General features: G+C 38.2%; 1 protein-coding gene and 1 long non-coding RNA gene across 3 annotated transcripts; both read left to right on the top strand.

Moving 5' to 3' along the window:
- Nucleotides 1-249: 249 nt before the first annotated feature.
- On the top strand, nt 250-3,766 carry LOC124166871. Its single transcript, XR_006866522.1, has 3 exons — nt 250-336; nt 2,721-2,862; nt 3,331-3,766. It is a non-coding gene; the product is annotated as an uncharacterized LOC124166871 (long non-coding RNA).
- A 6,698-nt stretch (nt 3,767-10,464) lies between these two features.
- On the top strand, nt 10,465-18,431 carry LOC124166685 (THAP domain-containing protein 1-like). Of its 2 annotated transcripts, XM_046544330.1 has the most exons (6): nt 10,465-10,746; nt 11,574-11,851; nt 16,168-16,227; nt 16,537-16,596; nt 17,276-17,526; nt 18,005-18,431. In XM_046544330.1, the coding sequence occupies exons 1-6, from the start codon at nt 10,601-10,603 to the stop codon at nt 18,239-18,241; spliced, it is 1,032 nt and encodes a 343-aa protein (XP_046400286.1). In that variant the 5' UTR covers nt 10,465-10,600; the 3' UTR covers nt 18,242-18,431. The 2 variants fall into 2 exon arrangements, with proteins under 2 accessions (XP_046400286.1, XP_046400287.1); XM_046544331.1 differs by lacking the exon at nt 16,168-16,227 and having other exon boundaries at nt 10,466-10,746.
- The last annotated feature ends 1,426 nt before the right edge of the window (nt 18,432-19,857 follow it).

Here is a 19,857-nt window from a genome sequence, read left to right as displayed (position 1 = left end):
TTTTTTGATGAATCATATAGATTGTTATTAACGTGAGTATAATGTAATAAAAGAGTAATTCTGCCTTTCTTTAATCAAATCTTCACCCATAATAACTATTCAAGTTTGTATTCAACTGATCTCCTCATTCAGCGGGTTTCATATTGAGGTTTCATATACCCCGCCTGATTTCGCGGTTGGCGCATCGCGATTCTCGCTCGTCAGTGAAGCATGGTGGCATGGTGGCATGGTATGCCGGGAGCGAAGCAGGAATTTTTTCGTTCATTCGCTCGCGCACCTGGCTGGGGGGTGGACCGTTCGGCGGTGTTGTGCTGCTGGTTCGTCGAACATTCAATGGTAAGGAAATAATGTGCTAATTCGGTGAAATGGGAGCGAATTTATCGTGAACGTTATTACGCTCCTATTTTAAGTACGAGTGCTTTGTCTTAACATCAATTATAATGGTGATGATGAGGGCTGGCAGATAATTTATGACGTGTATGGAGGAATGATATTACAATGGATTAATAATTGGGTAATTCTTGTCCTCAGGAATATCTTTCGTGTTGCGGTTTTGTTTAATAGTAGCTTTGTTAGTTCTTAAATCTTTCTTCCGTTATTGTGTCGTCGTGCCATTAATACAATCCGAAAGTTCACGTCGAATGGAGCCATGCGGTCCACCTTAGGGTGGTGTAAAGAGTAGTTATTCTGTTCAGTCTCACCACGTGTCACGTCTTTCTGACGGGAGTGTGAATTTAAGAGGATATTATCGGTAAATTATTATGAGTATTAGAGCATATTACCAAGTGGTTGTGCCTAATTAATTTTCCAAGAGGTATGGTATATTTGGGGACTTTCCAAGAGGTATGGTATATTTGATTGGTTTTTCATCCTGATTGGCTGTGGTTCAAATCGGGCGGTGGTGAGATTTTTCAGGTGAATCCATGTCCTACTTGATTGGTGTGTGGGTGAACATAAATGTATAAGATTAAGATTACCGTTAGCCTTGATTTCTAATTAAACGTTATGGAATACATTGGATGTTGAATGTGTGTATCATAGTGCCATTATTCATGAATTTATGGTAAGGTTTTGGCACTAAAAAATAACTTCATTCCTTTGTTTAATCGATTCTTCTTAGTGTAATTTTTCCATTTCAGCCAAAGCTTTACGGTATCAAAACCTCAAAAAACGCTAACTGCATTATTTATTCGGTTGTATACCTTGCTCTGTCGTTGCTTGATTTTCTCTGTTTAACTTTGGTAATGCAGGAGAAAGTAACTTTCGAATTCCAATTTTTATTATAGCTATTAGTTAGCAGTGGAATATGCTGTACAACTATTAAAGTTATGTGGAAATGTTCTAAAGTAATTGAGAATATTTGGACATTAAGTAACTCGTAAATACTATATTTTTCTGTATACAACGTTCGGGGCTATCTGCCATCATCTTGGTCTGGTATGGCTAATCTATTCCCTCGAATCCGCAACGTTTAGGTCATTTTTTGTGCGAGAGTCAAATACTGAGGGTAAGTCCGCTGCTTACTTTCGCTGAATAATTTATGTCCCTTATTTTTACCATGTGCTTCCAAATTGGTAGCAAATATTTCAGAGGTGAGTCGAGAGAAAGGCTATTTTGGCATTTCACGATGAACTTTGATGAGAAACTTCGACTTAAATTTTACTCCTGAAGAATGACAAATTCTTTTTGTGGAAGTCGCGTCGCGTAGTTCGTTCTTGTTAGCGTGACAGTTTCTTCCGGAATATTCTCCGCGTAAACCTAAAGCAAACGTATCCGTTAAAATAGTCCTATATCGATTGTATTCCTCGCTAAATATTCCATTCTTGTGAAACTGTTGCCCTTGCGAGAAAAGTGAAGAAATTTCATCTATCAATGTACTGAATTAAATGTATTAACTCAAAGTAATTAAATGATATCAAAATATAATTCAATATTATTGCTAATATGCCTCTCCTGCGACAGTTTAAAGTTAATCGGGAAGGATTTTTTTCTTAATTTTAAGAAAGATTGAAATTGTACATCCAAGGTAATAAGTCATGCTGTATTGTCAACGGGAATTCCTCCTTGTCTTACAACAAAATTTTCTTTTTCAAATCTCTTACTTCTCGAGATTCATGCTTGGAGACGTTGCACTTAGATTTGAAAATTGTGTTGGGATTTCAGTCGTAAATAATTGACTTCATTTACGATGTACATAAGGCTATTTATTGCCTCGTAAAATGAAATGTTAGATTACAGTTGGAGAACATTTGCCGGACAACAACTACTTCGTAGCAGGGCGGGTTACAGACTGAGACCGGGTAGAACACAGCAGGTCAGACATACAAAAAACAGTGCTGCTAACCCTTAAGTGTTTTTGGTTACAGCACCATTACAGGCTTACAACACAACAAATTGCAACGCCGGATTTTCTTGGTTCAATTTCTGATAAATACAACCAAATTTGGTATGCACTCTATAAACTCTGAAAATTTCAGTTTGATAATGTTATTTTTTAATGAGTATAAGGTAAAAAAACATTTTATACGACCGCCCCACAGAAAATCCAGGTCCTAAATTCCGTCTCTACGAGGCTGTATTTTAAAATATTATTTCGTGTATTTCAAATTTTTGTACTGTCTGCGTTATACAGGATGAGCATAAAGTCTTGCTCTGATTGTAAAAAAGTATTACAGAATAACCTTTTGACATTATAACTTTTTTTCTGGGGCTGTTTCAAGGACAGAGTCTTCGTCACACCAGTTGCTGACGTCTGCGAACTAAAGGCTAGAATACAAGCTGCCATCGGTGCTGCTGCAGAACACGTCACAAAACGCCGGGCGTGAACTGGAATACCGCTTCAACATTTTCCGAGCTACAAAGGTGGTACACGTCGAATTTTACTAATTTTAGTGGTCATAAAAAATAGTAACACTGACCTATATAACAGCATAAAGTTTATACCTTACATTTTTTCACTTTCATTTGATATTCCCGTACCTAATTGCCAAGTTTTGTTTCTGTTTCGAGCTGAGAATCATATTAAAGTGCTTATTGCCAACTTAGTGACCCCACTGGGGATTTTCTCATTTTTTCAGCAAAATACTTTACAATAAGCTAAAGGATCCTACATGATTTGTTTAATTTTTCTATGGATGAAAATGAAACGAATATTAGTTCCTCAATGTTAAAATGAAACGAGTATTAGTTTCTAATGCCAAGTTTTATTATTATTTATGAGTTGATAATGATATTCAAGTGCTTGTTGCCAACTTATTGAATCCACGGGTAATTTCTTTTTTCTTCTTTATTCCCATCCTGTATCCTGGGCTGATGTGGTTTCTAGCGCAGAACGAATGGGACCGCGTGGGAGATAAACTAGAAGATTCAGCTGTAAGATGAGCGCCAATGCTGAGTTCTGAAGGCTGCTGCTGTTGGCTGAAATTATTTCCTTGGAGCAGAGTGCTAAGCTGATTTGGTGACCTGCTCATTATAACATCATTGGAATACAATGCAGAAATTTTTCTGTCAAAAATAGTACATTTCTTTAACTTACGTAGGAAGGCATCACTCTAAAATAAATTGAAGGATTTTTTATGATATGTAATATTTTTCTATCAATAAAAATGAAATCAATATAAGTTGTTTCCGTTATTTTTTTAGTGATAAAAATGTCTGTATTTCCTTCCTTGGTAAGTTCTTCATAGTAACAGGTAATTTCACTGGGGTAAATGAATTATTGTAGAAACTGCAGTTTTTCGGTATTATTTCCTTTTTTCATTTGTTTTTAATGCTCATTTGTTGTTAATGGCCATTTTTATGATTAAAAATTTCCTAAGAGCACAAAATGTATTGAAAAATTACTTCAGATAAGTAAATTTCTAAATAAAGGTATTAACGCTGCAGCAATTATGCACGAATGTCATAAATGTTACCTCGTGGAGGGGAATAAAAATATTCGGGGCATTCGATCTTCAAACTGTTGGTTTTTCTTCGAACAACCATTCTATCGAAATCTGTGGTCCATTTATCTTATGATAAAATCAAATCTATACCCTGTGGTTGAAATCCTTGCATCCATATATGTAAAGTTAGATCGATACAGACGGAAGAGCCGCGGTCAAATGGGCATGACACCATCCTCTGTATCAGTCACTTGTTTATTTGCAATGCCGGGAGTTCTGTAGTACACTGTACATCCCCCAATCGTTGGAACGGCTTGCTTCAGGAACTTGCGTTTCTGATCCGGTTTCCTCCTATCGAATCACTAGGATCAGCAAGAAAATGATTCGTTCAATCATAGTCTTAAGTCGCTTCGGAAATAATTCTAAGTCCAAACCTTCCTCACTGAGAGAGAGCAAAATCCAAGGGGTAGGCCTTGGATTTCGCCTGCTTCGGCGTCTTGACTGTCCTCAGCCAAAATTTTCAGAAAAACGACGAAGTCCTAGATTTCCTCATTCATAATCGACTTTTAAACACATATTTCACAAAAATCCCGGGTGGCCGGGAGGTTAAGAGACGGAAGTCGATAAGGAAACCACAGCGAATGTTAAATCGATTCATTTTGCCGGCGATTTTTTTTTTATTTTTCGAATTTTTGGAAAAAAATCTTTTCCATGAAAAATCTTTTCTAGAAATCTATACAGTGGGTTCAGAACGACGTAAAACGTCCAGAAAACCTAAAAATATTTACTTAAATTCGCCATATTACGAATATTCTCCCGGCGGGCCGCCCGGGCGGCCGAAAAAAAATCCAATCGTTTCGCAAAAAAATGTACTTTTTTTGTGTATTCTGGGCTACCCGCGTCGTTCTGAATACAAAACAAGTAAAAAATAATTGCGTATTTATCAGAAATGGGTGGGTGGGGGGTCGGGAGGGCCCCAATGATTAGTTACAGATTTGCTTAACAGATGTCGTCTGCATTCATTTTGGTGGGAAAGTAAGGATATTACTTCAAACTTTGACCAACAGGTAGCGTTTAACTTCACTTTCTCAAAAGAATGGAACACATTTAGAGCGCGGGAAATCGAATTCTGCTTTATGTGGAAAAAAATCACTGATTATACTGATTTCGTTCGATTTTCGATTTTACACTGGACATTTACTTTACATTCATTACATTTATTTTTACTGAATATTTGGCCCATTTGCACGGTAGCAGGTGATAAATCACCAATATTAGTTTCATTTTACCAAAAATATTTCGCATATACATATATAATATACTGACCAACACCAAGCTTGAATGCCGTGTTGACCGAAATTCATTTACAAGTTCTTACTATTTTACTTACTTTGAACAATGTATATGGGTCCAAAAATTATGTGCTTGTAAGAAGAAAATATCATGAGTGCAGAAAAGGATTCGAACTCTTCCAACCATTACATTTCATTCACCTGAATGTGAAATTATTACTGTAATGCAGTGAGATTAATAATAGAGAGAGAGCATAAAGAGAAGAATTGAACGTTATTACTTTCCCTTCAGTTAAAGTCAGCATAAGTAAACGAATACTTAAATGGCATCTGCTTCCCATTATCACATTAATGATGCTAGAAATATTTAAAATTTCACAAAATTTTGAGAATTCATTGCATGCTTCCTCATTAAACATAATGCAATATCTCCTTTTACTTGCAACTGAGATTGGTGCACATTTGTCAAATACTGAAACATCTAATCCAGGACTGTAAGACTGTATTAAGTTAGCTAAGCTTTCCTTAAGTACTGTAGCCGTACAATCGTGAAAAACGTTAATTAGAAAATACTTATTCGTTAAATGTATAACAATGCTTGAAGAGTTCCTAGGACACTTGTTTCGAAAAATACTATTAATGAAACCGGAACACTAACAAGAATGGATGGAGCATCTAAAAGACTGGCTAAATAGCCCGGTCAAAATAGACATTTACCCTTGCATAAATTGCCAACAAGCCGAAAATTCTCATGAACCTCAAGGATACCACAATTATGAAATCCTGAAAAGTCCCCATCGATCCCGTGTGTGCAAAAAATTTTATTCGAGGTCAAAGGTCACAAAAATGAGTTTTTTTGCATTTTTTGGCCAAACGGTTAGATTTATGATAAAAATTGCTCAAATCTAAATTGTAGATCAGAAAATTATCTACAAAATTGTCATTTCTATTTTTTCTCTTAGATTTACCGTTTCTGAGAGAAAGCCTTTCGAATGTAGGCTGGAGCTGTACTCTCCGTAATATGTTTGACTATATTGTTGCGTTCTCCGAACATTATTGGAACATTATTAATTATTATTTAAAAGGTTTTTTTTCTCAGAAACGATAAATCTTAGAGAAAAAATAGAATGGACAATTCTGTAGATAATTTTCTGATCTACAATTTTGATCTGAGCAATTTTTATCATAAAACTAAACGTTTGGCCAAAAAATGCAAAAAACTCATTTTTGTGACCTTTGACCTTGAATAAAATTTTTTGCACACACGGGATCGATGAGGACTTTTCAGGATTTCATAAATGTGGTATCCTTGAGGGTCATGAGAATTTTCAGCTTGTTGGCAATTTCTGCAAGGGTACCCCTATTTTTTGGACTAATTTGACCGGGCTAAAACCTTTTCCTTGCGATTTGCGTGCGAATTTAAATCTTTCTTTGAAAAATATCTCACATAAGTGGCTTATGCTCATCTACTACTGATATAGAGCAACAAAAAATTTTAAATCCAATAAAAGTTAAATTATTTGTGGAAACTAATTTCCACTTAATTATTCAGTCACATTCACAAGGAATTGGAAGATCGTCCAGGTAAAGTACCTACCACTCTACTGCAAAGAAAGCATAGGATTAATATAAATCTTTGTAACGTGATTTAATTCTCACTCCCATTGTACTCTTAGCAAAGATTTATGACCAAGTACATTCAATTTAGGGGCCATTTGCATTTTCAAATAATGCACTTGTAAGACTAGCAAAGAAAAATTACCTTGTGTGAGAAAGTAATGAGAGAAAATATCACGCAAAAATCGTAATATTTATTTTATATAGTTTAACGGACCATTTCCAAAAGAACATTTATATATCGCCGGTGATTACATTTCCAGTTTAACAGCATATGTATTATGTAAGTGTATTCCATTAAATGGTTGTTTTATTCCTGGTGATGAGAAGATTCCAATTTTTCATTTTTCTCCTCCTATAATGTTTTTATCTTCTTACGGCATCATCCTATTAAGTGGAACTGCTATTGTACTATGAACAGGCAGTTGGCAGGATGGTCATCTTGATAGAAAACATAGGATTAATATAAAATAAATGTGTAAGGGGTGAACTAATTTCAGGACCATTTAAATAAAAACCAAGAGAATAAGCCTTTAGTTTTTTTGTAGAAAACCTGAAGGAATAGTAACAATGCCCGTAAGAGGACGCCTTATCGATAATTTGGGCGCGTAATTTTCTAGCCAATGAGGTGAAAAAAATTTACAGAAAACACCCACTACTAAGCCATGCTCAAATGAAAGAATAAAACGTGAGAACCAAGGTATCGATACCTCCACTACACAAACGCTCAAAAATCGCCCACCAAATCAAATGCGCTCATCTAGTAATCCAATTGGATTGTTAACAATACGAATGCGCTCAGCTGGCAGTAGGCGGATTTGATTTGGTGGGCGATTGTTGAGCGTTTGTGCAGTGGAGCAGTGGCGCAGCGAGGGGGGGTTTTGGGGGATGAAACCCCCCCCAGGGCTCGAGAAATTTTATAGTTTAATCCATTTTACTTAATTGAATTGATATTACTAATAGAATAGTGTAAAGATTAATAGAATATCCCTCAGAAATCCGTAAAACTCACCATTTAGAACCATTTATCTTAAAATTCCGCAATTTATTAATCTCGCACCTACCGCTTGTCCTGGTGGGTATTCTATACCCCCACACACCCCGTATTAGTTGCACCTAAACCCTTCCCCAGCCTTAATTCCTAGCTGCGCCCCTGCAGTGGAGGTATCGGTATGGCTGTATCATGGAACGGAAAAAAGGTATGCTGAAATTAATAATTTCTTTCAAATTTTCAGTACGCGTAGATTCCCTTTGATTATTGTATTAATGGATCAAAATTTTCTGCCACTTTAACATTATAAATCTAACATAATTCACAGTGTCCGACGATATCTGGTGGAAATGTTTTATATCCATGAGAATAAACAAAAGGTAAACTTCCACACAATTTTATTAACAAAGTATCAATGTAACGACGGCATCTATAGAACTTGGAAAGCTAAATTGGTACCTTGATAATGACACTCCGTGTCGAAACCGGGTCGGTACTTTGTTAATAAAATTGTGTGGAAGTTTACCATTTTATTTTATTATCATGGAAATATAAATCTACATGATAAGCTGCGAGCCAACTCCAGAGTGCATACCAGGGGCTGAGCATTTCTCCCCAGCCTGCACCCGGTTGCATGTAGGTGCTACCACAAATACTCAAGCAATCGTGTCACAAGCGGACACAGCCTGAAATTTGCGGCGGGGTAATTTGGGTGTCACGCGGGTTGCTTATTCTGATATTATTTAAGTCAATTTTCACGCATCGGCATACATTTCATCAAATCAGCTATCTCACGTGGGGGCAGTGGCGCAGACTCCATGGGGCCTGAGGGGGCCCGAGCCCCCTCAAAAATTCGTTATGGGTGTGAGGAAAAAATGTGTCAGGCTTTTCGATTTTCCCCTGAGTGTCCAGATATCGAGATTCAAGTTATCAGGGTTCTAATGTTGATCATTTGACTCTTATAAAATGCTTAAAAAACTTAAAACTCACTACTTATAAATTTCCCGGGGCAAGATCCCCGGTTTGCCCCCCCCCCAATATTTTTGGCATCCCTGCGTAGGGGTGAGGGGAGGTTATTGGCAAGTATCACGTATTTTTTTCCGCAAGAAAAAGTGTAAAATTGCGAGAAATATGGTTTAAATGGAGCACGCAATTAATAATATTACATACTACTCAAGGGGACTGCATAGATGGGGCCCAATTGCATCCCACAGAAGGTTGATTTCTGTTGCCTCTTCGGTCGCAGTTTAATCGGTTTTTAAAAATGTCCGCGGCGCAGTAATGATTGCAATGCGAATCACTTTTTTCCAATAGTTTGCAGTATAGTGGTTTTAATCGCGAGGAATAACATTGAAGTGGAATGAATAACATCATCAGGAATGTAAATTTCGATTGAAACCTCTAATTATACGTTATTTCCCCGTCAAATTCGGTTCAATTTGTCCGTCAGCGACGCGAATGGCGATTTTTGTAAACCCATTTTAACGCGCGGTGGTTGACAACACATTTAGAGGCCGACTTGAGGATCCTCTTTTGTAATATTCGTGATACCAATGTTAACTAATCTCCTGTTAAATAAAAAATTAAGCAACTTTTTTAATAAATCCAACGCAATGAATCACGGATTAACATATTTACACTGAAAATACGCATCTTGAACAATCTCACGTGAGATTCGAGGGAGGGGGTCGAGCCAAATCTCACGATATCTCACATAAGGGGGAGGGCGTCCAAAAATCGTCAAAATCACCCCACGTCTCATTATATAATTAATTTACTTCAAGGCATTGCTGTTTTCTCAGCGAACCGTAAGAGACTGTGATAGTAGTGTTGGGACTTGGAAGTGGGTTTGTTGTGGTGGTGTAACTTGCTCACTCATGTATTCCTTAGGGCATGTTTCTCAATTTTTCTAGTTTCTCTAACAGCGTGTTTTTGCATGTTGTGGCTTCATTAATGGATTGTCTTTATGAGTACTATATAGCATATTATGAGTCACGTGTTGCTTGCATGACGCGTCGAGCTTGTTAAAGTAAATTTTAATCCTCTGGTGCATGCTGGTGATGATTCACCCCATTCCAATCACCTATGGGGCTGTGGCTATTTTGACAACGTTTCAATAAAACGACATTCAGCAGCCCTAAGGATGAATCCCGAGTTGGATCTCGAAACGTTGGCTAAATTTAAGAATTTAACCCGGAGGGAATCCCGAAAAAAAAGAACAAAAATTACCCACCTTATTCGCCAGGAAAGCATAAAATCTTATTTCACCTCCTTAGCTGGATAATATTTAGATATAAATGTTATTGGACGATATTATACTCTGTAAACAAATCGAAAAATGGGGTGTCATAGGATAGTTACCTCTCAGCTAGTGGTCTTCTCCGCAGATATATCGACATGAAGGAAAATTTTCGGGGGGAGAGGGGTGAAGTCCCCAAACACCCCCTGCCTAGTTCCAGGTGGCAAGGGTTAGTTCTCACAAATCTTGCACCATTCGTTCTACTTCCTACAAAGATAGTGAGATAAGACATCCCCTTAAAAACCAATGCTGACTGGCATACGGTGATTACCTACTAGGTACAGCAAAAGATTTTCACCAAGCAGCAATTCTCATTTTTTCGTGTAAACTCCATTTTCTGAAATACGTAGGTGCGCGATACGAAGTGGAAAACTCGTCCCTAGCTGCGCTCGAAAGATCCGTGAAGGGCATACCATGGACCTTGAATACCAGTTGGCGGGGCATGACGTCACGAAAGTGAAGGAGGGATGGGTCACGTGGTGTGTGGCAAGATCTCCCGACGAGCGATCACAGCCGAATGGTGTCATGGAAGAAAGGCTCTAGACGTCACGTGCTTCTTGGCGCTCCCGCCTCGCTATCTCAACGGAGGAACATGGTTCACTCGTGCTGTGCTCAAGGCTGCAAAGAAAGATTCGTGAAAGGAAGCGGAATATCCTTCCACGGGTAAGCATTCGCCATGCGTAATCATATGTGGGGGTATTCATTTTGTGCGTGGTTTGGCGCCGATTCCGAAAGCGCCAAAGGGTGATGATATCTTGAACAAGTAAACAGACTCGATGGTACATCACAATCGCGTCACCAAAAACAACTGAAGTTGCTGTCGATGACGTGATTTTGACGTAATTCAAATGCGTGCGCGTAGTGAAGGTATACCTTTTATACACATCTTTGAAACTTTCGGAATCGATTTAATAACATAGTTAAACGACTTAATTGGCAGAAAAGAACTCGGGAGGAAAAATATAAACATCAAATGAGGAATGAATAGACTTTGTGACTCCCACAGTTTATATAACATATAAAGCTTTGTTACGGGTGTCAAGCCATTTTCAAGTACATTAAAAAAACGTAGAGATCTATCCTCTCCATATGCTTTTCAAGGCACTTAAAATGCCCTGACAGCCGAAGCCGAAACCGGTCGTTATATGTTAAATAAACTATGGAAGTCTCTTCATCGCTATTATGGAGCCCTTATATCTCGTCATGTAGCTTCCAATTTCGATTTAGCCAAAGAAGGAAATGCGTTGTGGAAAAATGTTTTCAATCGAGTCAAGAAAAAACATTTTTCATATCATTTCTACCATTTGAAGTTTATCCTTTCCGTTTTAAAAAAAATCTCTTCCATTTAGCATTTTTAAAAACAATTATATTATTATGTATGTTCTCAATGGTCTATGGTTATTTTCAGAAATTGTTGAAAGCCTGTTTTTTTTATTTGCTCATTCTTAAGTAAATTAGTTAATATACTGTATATCTTCTTTCTTCCTTAGCTTTCCCTCCGACGGAGAATTAAAAAAGAAATGGGTGATAGCTTTGAAAAGAGATAAGTTCGTTCCTACGGTATACACCAGAATATGTTCAAAGCACTTCACTCCTGAGTCTTTCGTTGCAGAAAGGTTCGGTAATCGCTGGCTTAAGACAGACGCAGTCCCTTCCATTTTTGGGTTCTGTCAGAAGGCAAAGAAAAGTACACCACGGGAACCTACGGAAACAAGCTCGGAAGTCTCAGAACCAGTAACGTCCACAGTTTTACAAGGGGAATGTTTAGGTAAGTGTCTCAACTGCTTTGCTCCATATCGATTTCCTCATTGCCACCTCTATGGGGGAAATAAGGTAGTTTTCTTCATCAAAGAAAACGAAAGGCATTGATTACGATTCGTTACCCACCATTAGTGTATTCATTATATACAAATTATTTGCTTTTAAGGCCTGTTTACACGGTGCACTAACACGTACGGGTTAATGTATAAATGCATGAACGCGAGAATGAACGCCAAAATGCACCGTGTAACCACCCAACTTGTGCGAATGCATGCACAGAAAATAGAACCTGTTCTAATTTGGATCATGCATTCGTACATGTTCCGTTCCGGTCCACAAAAATCATACACGCAAACGCACATTAACTCGTACGTGTCAATGTATCGTGTAAAAAGGCCTCTAGAAATCCCAGTTTAGATGAATGAACCTCATTTGAAAAAGGCGCCCATGCGATGCCACTCCACGTCACGTCACAAGGGCCCAGATGCTATACGAGTAGTCCGGAGTTTTATATCGCCTGCTATTACCAATGTATGCATGAGGCACAGAGCTCAGGGAAATATCTCTTAATAATCACCTGACAACTCTCGTCGCGTAAACTAAAGCACGAAACTTTACGTGGCGGAAAGTTCGAAATGACTTAATGGATAGCAACAATGTGATTTTCGCGATCCCGTCGCGAAACCTTTCGTCTTCACGGAGTTTCTGAATAGCCTGCAGGAGTTTTACATCGTCTCAGATTACCAATGCATGCGTGAGGCACAGAGCTCAGGGAAACATCTCTTAATAATCACCTATTAAAATTGCCTAAGGTCGGAAAGTTTCCTTCGTTTGATAGGGTATTAATAATCCTTATTTAAGCCAAGTGCTACCTGCTAGCAAGGTACTTTGCTCCCTGCTAGCAGACTGCATCGTAGCGGCGTTCATAGTCTCGCTCCAAGGTGGCCTCACACAGCCGCAGCCGGAACCAGAATGACGTCACACGGGCTTTTAATAGCATTTATACATAGCCGTCGCGTTTTCGCGCGCATGAAAATTTTCACTTTTCATTTCATCACGAAAAATAGATAACTTCATTTAAAAATCTTAAAGCGCAAAATGCGTACTCCACGAGTATTAATATTTCGATTTAGACAATAAAAAATCAGGAAATCACCCTGTTTATGGCGTACGCTGCGCCGTGCATTCCACTAATCAACATTTTTCAGATTGGTATATAGCAGTTCTAAGCTAAATTCACTTATGTGTTAATATTATTGCACTTACGTATACGGGCGGAATAAGATGAAAAGAATCCTTAGGCTATTCCACTTATGAGGCCCTTTCACCTCCCACTTTCATGTTTGAAAATTGCACGAGGTAGAATAAAATTGTGTAGCGCAACTGATTGACATAACTCAGTCGTGTTTAGACTCTTTTTTCATGAAATAACTCGTGGAAATCAAAACTGTGATAAAAAATTACAATTTACGCTTACTTTTGTGCGACGATTTTTCAGAGTGGAGTGCGAATAGATGCAGTACATATGTGACTCATTATTTCGTGTACGCTCGGCGGACGCCGCAGGTACGCGGCCATTGTTTGGCTCTCAAGCGGTGTCGTAAATCTCTTACCTGCTTTCTGTTCGGAAAGACTGTAAGCGGCTAAAAATTTAAAGATTTTAATTCATAATTTTGATTTCATTTTTTTTATCTCCCCACAAAAAGTGTTACGCCCTCACCTCCAAAATTTGTCACAACTTACGCCCGATATTCTCCCTGTCGCCGGATATTCGGAGATCAACATTAAACGAAGCAGTTTCAAGACGACACTTGTGATGGGGGACCCGACTGCATAAACTTCGAGCAGCTGAGTGCATGTCAGGAAGGAATAATCACCCCTGCCAAACGCTCTAGGAGCTAGTCCGCCCACCCAATATATGCATTGTTGATCGCGAAAGCTCACATTATTTTGGTGACCAGAATAGGGGAAGTAAAATTTGTAGGAGTCATTAGGGAAAAGAACGGAGGGGAAATCGAACACATGGACAGCAGAATGGCCAAATAAGAATTTCCAATTGTATTACACAAGTCGGACAATTTAACATGTCGGAGCAGACATTCAGCCGACACTTCTCCGTTGTCCCTCCCAACAACTCAGTCAAGAAACTACGACCCTCCATAACCCACTGCGGCGAATAACGAGGGGCATTCAAATACACAGAAGGCATATGACCAATGCCAAGGTTGGCAGCGAAAGTAGTGCACATTATGCCGCGCTGGTGCTACCTACAGTGAAGATAGGATTCGTGAAGCATGTTATGGGAGAATTTATGGAAGAAACAGTAAAAGAGAAAGATGCTATTTCGCACTAGTCTGGCCACACCTTGAATATGCAGTGGGCAAATGGGATCTGGGGACTAAATCCTGAACTTGATAATATGCTTAAGAAAGTTGCGCAATTCGTCAAAAACTGCCTCGGGCGTACAGAAAGCGTTACACGAATTTAAAAAGAATTGGGCTGGTAGCCCCTAGAGGCTCAAGAGGCTGCATGTTATGCTCCTTTCACACAGCACGGTTTCGCCCGTACGGGGGAAAACCGTACGGTTGTAAGTGGTTTAAAAGTAGTTTTCACACAGCACGGTCCCGTCGTACGGCGAGAGACTTCAGTTGAGCATTGGCTTGAGTCGGATGTGCACCTGTCTGTGTGTACTGCTTAGCTAAAATGGATCGAGAACAAGCAATTTTTTAAATTAATTATTATCTATCGATGACATCAAAATCAGGTTTTGGCGCCAAACAAACTCCAACCATTTCACGTCGCATTTCTATATTTAAATACTGTAAGAGTCTTGTCCCACAACACAGGCTTAGATTCTACCAAAGATATAAGCACCTGAGCGTCAATTTCATACATTTTTCCACAGTGAACTGAGCAGCGTGCACTCGCTAGCGAACCAACCGTACGACTGAAACCGGGCTGTGTGAAACCGGGCTGTTTACTCCAATGCGCTACTATACAGTTCGACGGGGACGGCGACCGTATGGTTCTAGTGGCAGACGGCAGCTGTATCACGGCGAAAAACCGTCGCCGTATCAGTGTGAAAGCTCTTATCTGATTCTTTGCGCCACTATTGGAATGTGTCCCGTACGGTTTTCTCCCGTACGGGCGAAACCGTGCTGTGTGAAAGGAGCGTTAGGGTTAGACTGCTTGAGCAACGAATGGATATCATTTAGAGCGACGTGGACTACATCACAGTAAAACTTCACGTAATTTCAAAATTCGATAGAAACGATCAATAGAAAATACTAATATAAGTAGTCATTAGAAAATAGATTATAGTGTATAATCAATATAAAATACATTATAATAGAAACGAACGAGAGAAATTTTGCCGAACTGATAGGTACAGGCACGAATACTACAAAAGAGGATCCTCAAGTCGGCCTCATTATGTGTTGTCACCTACCGCGCATTTAAATGGGTTTACAAAAGCCGCCACTAGTGTCACTCACGAACAAATTTATCACGGGTTTTTTGGGGAAATAAGGTATAATTAATTATAGGGGCATATAATTAATATTAGGGGCATTAACTGAAATTTATACATATGATGATGTGATCTATCAAATTCATAACATTTCAATGCTATTTCTTGCAATGACAAACATTATACTGCAAAACACTGGAAAAATTGGATTGAATTGGAAATATTTAGATCGCATTGCACTCATCACCGCGCCGCGGACATTTTTGAAAACCGATAAAAATGCGACCGAAGTGGCAACACGAATCAGCCTTCGACGCGATGGCATTGGGCCTACTCTATGCAGTTGCCATGGGTATAGGATACGTTTTTCTCCCGAACAAGGACTGAAATAAATACTAGGCTTTATAGTTGACGGCTGGTGTCCTAACATCACACGCCTATTTAGGTGCCTTGCGGGGTAGCATTTAGATGGACCCATCCACCCGTTAAGAACAATTATTTTGGAAATAAACTCTTAGCAGCCCCAAAATCGTCTCCTACGCAACACTACACCGTTAATTCTTGCGGGGAAGATTCGTCAGCTGGGCCAGATTTTCCTATCGTCTTACTAGGCTTCAGCCTGCGGCCTCAAGATCAAGGGGGGCCTACATTCAAATTGTTAACAAAATTAAAATTAGGTAAGCACATTCAGATAATAATTCAACAAATAGATATACATGGTGAGAAAAAAATTGGGCCACGGAATTTCAACCCACGGCAGGGGAAGGAGGTTAAGGATTTTTGGTTTAAGTGTGGTGATGGGTATTCCCGGCTTTCCATGTTATGAAATCTTAATGACGCTTTTCCCTTCTCAGGAGCTGAGCGCCTTCACGGTATAAGTGATACCGATGCTCCATCAGAATCACATCAGTCAGGTAATCATCCAATTGAAGTATCAGTGATGACTACAGTATATTATCCATTCCTATTGGACATGAACTTATTTTTAGATATCACAATCGTAATACATTTATTTTAATTAAAAGCAGTTGGGTGAGGTTGACGAGGAAATTTAGACTTATTTTGTAGCATATGATTTGATCCTTATTAATACTACAAAGAATTGGTGACATTTAAAAATAGATAAAGAAATATTCCCTTGAACATTTAATTTTTTGCACATCCTCAGTTATGTAAATATATATTGGGTGGCATAATCAGTAATTACGCTGCTTCATTTTCAGGATCTGCTCGCCCTGATAGGACCGTCAATGATGATCCTTCAAAAGATTCACCGCAACCAGGTAGCCTTTCGCATTCCAGTGTTCGAATATGATGACATAGTTTTATCCTTTATTAAGTATTTAGTTTTCACAATAGTAAGATATTAATTCACTACAGTGAGGCTAAAAATTAGCTAAATTTAACACTTTTTTGTATCTCTTATGATACCTATTCATGCTATGATTATGTCGATATGCTTTAGGAGTTGATAATTTGGAAATCTTATGATGACGCTTACGGTGGGTTATAATGATTAAGCTACACCCTTCTCAGGATCTGAATGCCTTGATGGGGAAGGTGATATCAGTTCTCCAATGCAATCACTTCAATCATGTAATATTTAGATGTGTACATAATGATATACACTATAACATCTTACACATCTAATGATAAATGCATTAACGTGTACATAGAAGTATTTAGATGACTACATAATTATATTATTTCTTATCGGTATGCCGAATGCATTTAGTTCTTCAATTAAATTCAACAAGTTAAAACAATACATTGAGACTGATGATAAAATTTAGACATGTTTATTTAAGTCTGTCATATGTATTTTCCTTTTATACTATAGATTTTGATATACTTGCAAGTTTTCTATTTTCCTATTTTTCTGACATTTGTAATGGGTTGATAATTTTATAGAAATAAATAAATAACATAATATAATATGATCAATATCCTTTTGTTTGATAGGATGCTCCGGAGAGAGGAAGCGACCTTTGCGGTACATAGGAGATTTCTCAGAAGTCGAGATGAGCTCTCCAACAGCAGCAAAAAAGTTTCTGTCTCTTGCCATGGAGCATATAGAAGTTCAAAGAAGAAAGATAAAATATCTGCAAACTAAGGAGACACGTTTAAAGAAACGTGTTAGGTTTCTTGAGTCCATCTTGCGTCAGGTGAAAGAGAAGTCTAGCCAAAAGGATGATACCTGCTCAACTTTAAAGGTAATTATGATCTGACTTAAAAGCATTATTTTAATTCATGTTGATAATTTTCTGTGACCTTAATTTTTATTTTTATCTATGTAGAACAATTTTAATCTGAACAATGACACTTGGCATCCAAGTCAACACATTATAATGAAAGTTATTTCATCAGAACTTCAGGGATACTGAACTGGAAGTCAAGCAATTCATGAACTTAATGGCTGAACCCGCTATCGATGACTGAATACATTATTCTCTTTCCATCTTCTTTATATTTGAGTTTCATTTGTCCTTCATTTCTCCGCAGTAATTTTTTTAATAGTAAGCTTGCAGGGGTTAACTTATTTTAATTACTGTAATTATTGGAAACAAAAATTTAAATACAAGGTGGGAAACGTAATATTACACAGTTGAAATGCCTATGGATTTAATATTATGTCTCTAAGTGGTAATTTCTTTTATGGCAATCTTACGGTGGCTCCCTTATACTTCCCAGTTACACATCATTGGGTCCAAACCCTTGGAGACCCTGGTGGAAAGTGTAGAGACTTTCTGTGGGAAGAGTACTCAACGAGGAAAAGGAAGGAGAAATAAAGGGGTTGGTAAAGTCAATGGGCAAAAACAAACCTTGGAGGCTCATCAACAGCATCAAATTACACAGTGTCAACTACGCGATAATCTAGTCTCTCCTCTAGACCTTACTATGTGTCAGTCAAATAGCTCATCCCAGTGAATAGGAGCAGTTTTCCATCAATAATTTGATCAAGATCAGTGATTTTCCTTGTTACTGTGAGGATGCGTATATTACATATAGTGGCATAACAAAAACACTGTTGGAGGAAGGGTTAAGTTTTAACACAACAATTGACAGTAGTGACAACTGTATATAAAGGCAATAAAATTTTCCAACTCCATTTAATAAACCATTAATAAGTTATTTTCTCTGTTCTCTTTTAATTAGGAATCCAACTAATTGCTGCAATTTTTCCCTTTAAACATACCTCATCAAGTTTTTCATCTTTGAGTCTTAGCCTTGTCATCACAACCATAAGGTCCAGTTTTCAGCCATTTGCTTCAGTAGTATGTCAATCTCTACAATTTCACACGCTCTGTTTAAGAACTGCATCCTCAGTCCTCCTATTCTCTTTCCCAGGCACCTGTCTTGATAAATGAACAAATAGAATGTTACTCTTTAACATTCTCCTCAAAATATACATTCCTGTCATTAATAAATGCTCTTCCTTCTATTTTTGGAGGGTCCAACTCCTTCTTATGTAAAGAAATGTACTATGCATCAATATTTTTACAAAAATTTCCTGAATTCGTACATTCTCACGCATGTCTACTAGAAAACATTCTTTTTTATTGAGTTTTCCTTTAACGGATAGGCAATCTTTAAATAATAAAAATCCTCTCAGAAGAATCACAGTTAACAATTATAAAAGCTGAACTTATGTGAATCAGGGGCAGGCTAGCATCACTGTGATCCCTCGGGGCAGTAAATAAATGTAAGGCCTCTTATTTCATTGCCGAGTAGAACTATGTGGTTCAATGAGAGTCAAAAGAGCTACAGTGAAACCTCGATATAACGACACCCCACGGTGCACTAATAAACACTCGCTATAGCGAATTGTCGCTTTACCGGAGGTGGATCAAATAATAGCCAATATACCTGTTGCGAACAGATATACAGGAACAGGAGTGGTGCGGCGACAGATAAACATCTATCCGATAAACATAAGCAAAAATCCAGACGAAAGGCGATGTTTTTTTGCATCACTAAATTTCTTTTCTCAAATAACGACTAACTATTCAAACAATTTATAAGCGCCGCACTGAATAAAAATCATGCAAAGCATTGTTTCGTCATCATTATATTTATCGAACGACAGTTTACCACATAAATTTGAGACTGAGCACTCCATTAACTTCATTTCTAACAGATCGCTAGCAATTACAGAGGTTAAGGAGTCTTGATGAAAGTCTTCCGGTGGTGAAACCCTTGCTATGGCGAGAGCCAACACCGAAAGGGTCTCGTAAAATAGAATTTTTTAACACGCTTATTATAGGGTCAATTGACGGTGCATCGGCTATCTCTCATAATAGCGGGGGTGTCGCTATAGCCCGTACTCGCTTTAACGAGGTTCCACTGTATCTCAGGGCCATGGGCAAACACTGATCTAGCCAAACAGCACCTATGGTAGATAATCACCTGAAAGAATTATTGCTGGAAGGCGAAAACAAAGAATACTAGAGACGTAGTGGACTACAATTTATGGTTGGGAAATGAGGTGGAGAATTGAAGTCAGAAGATGTCCTAAATTTTAAAAATAGATATTTATCCATGAT

Source organism: Ischnura elegans, chromosome 10, assembly GCF_921293095.1.
Source record: "Ischnura elegans chromosome 10, ioIscEleg1.1, whole genome shotgun sequence".
NCBI lineage: Eukaryota > Metazoa > Arthropoda > Insecta > Odonata > Coenagrionidae > Ischnura > Ischnura elegans.
The sequence above is the reverse complement of the archived record's forward strand: the minus strand, read 5'-3'. Positions and strand labels throughout refer to the sequence as shown.

What these genes read in the sequence shown, in the direction of transcription:
- LOC124166685 (XM_046544330.1), top strand. Translation starts at nt 10,601, where the DNA reads ATGGTGTCATGGAAGAAAGGCTCTAGACGTCACGTGCTTCTTGGCGCT. An exon ending in TTTACAAGGGGAATGTTTAG is followed by an intron (nt 11,852 to 16,167) that starts GTAAGTGTCTCA and finishes TTCCCTTCTCAG; the next exon opens with GAGCTGAGCGCCTTCACGGT. An exon ending in AAAAGATTCACCGCAACCAG is followed by an intron (nt 16,597 to 17,275) that starts GTAGCCTTTCGC and finishes TTTGTTTGATAG; the next exon opens with GATGCTCCGGAGAGAGGAAG.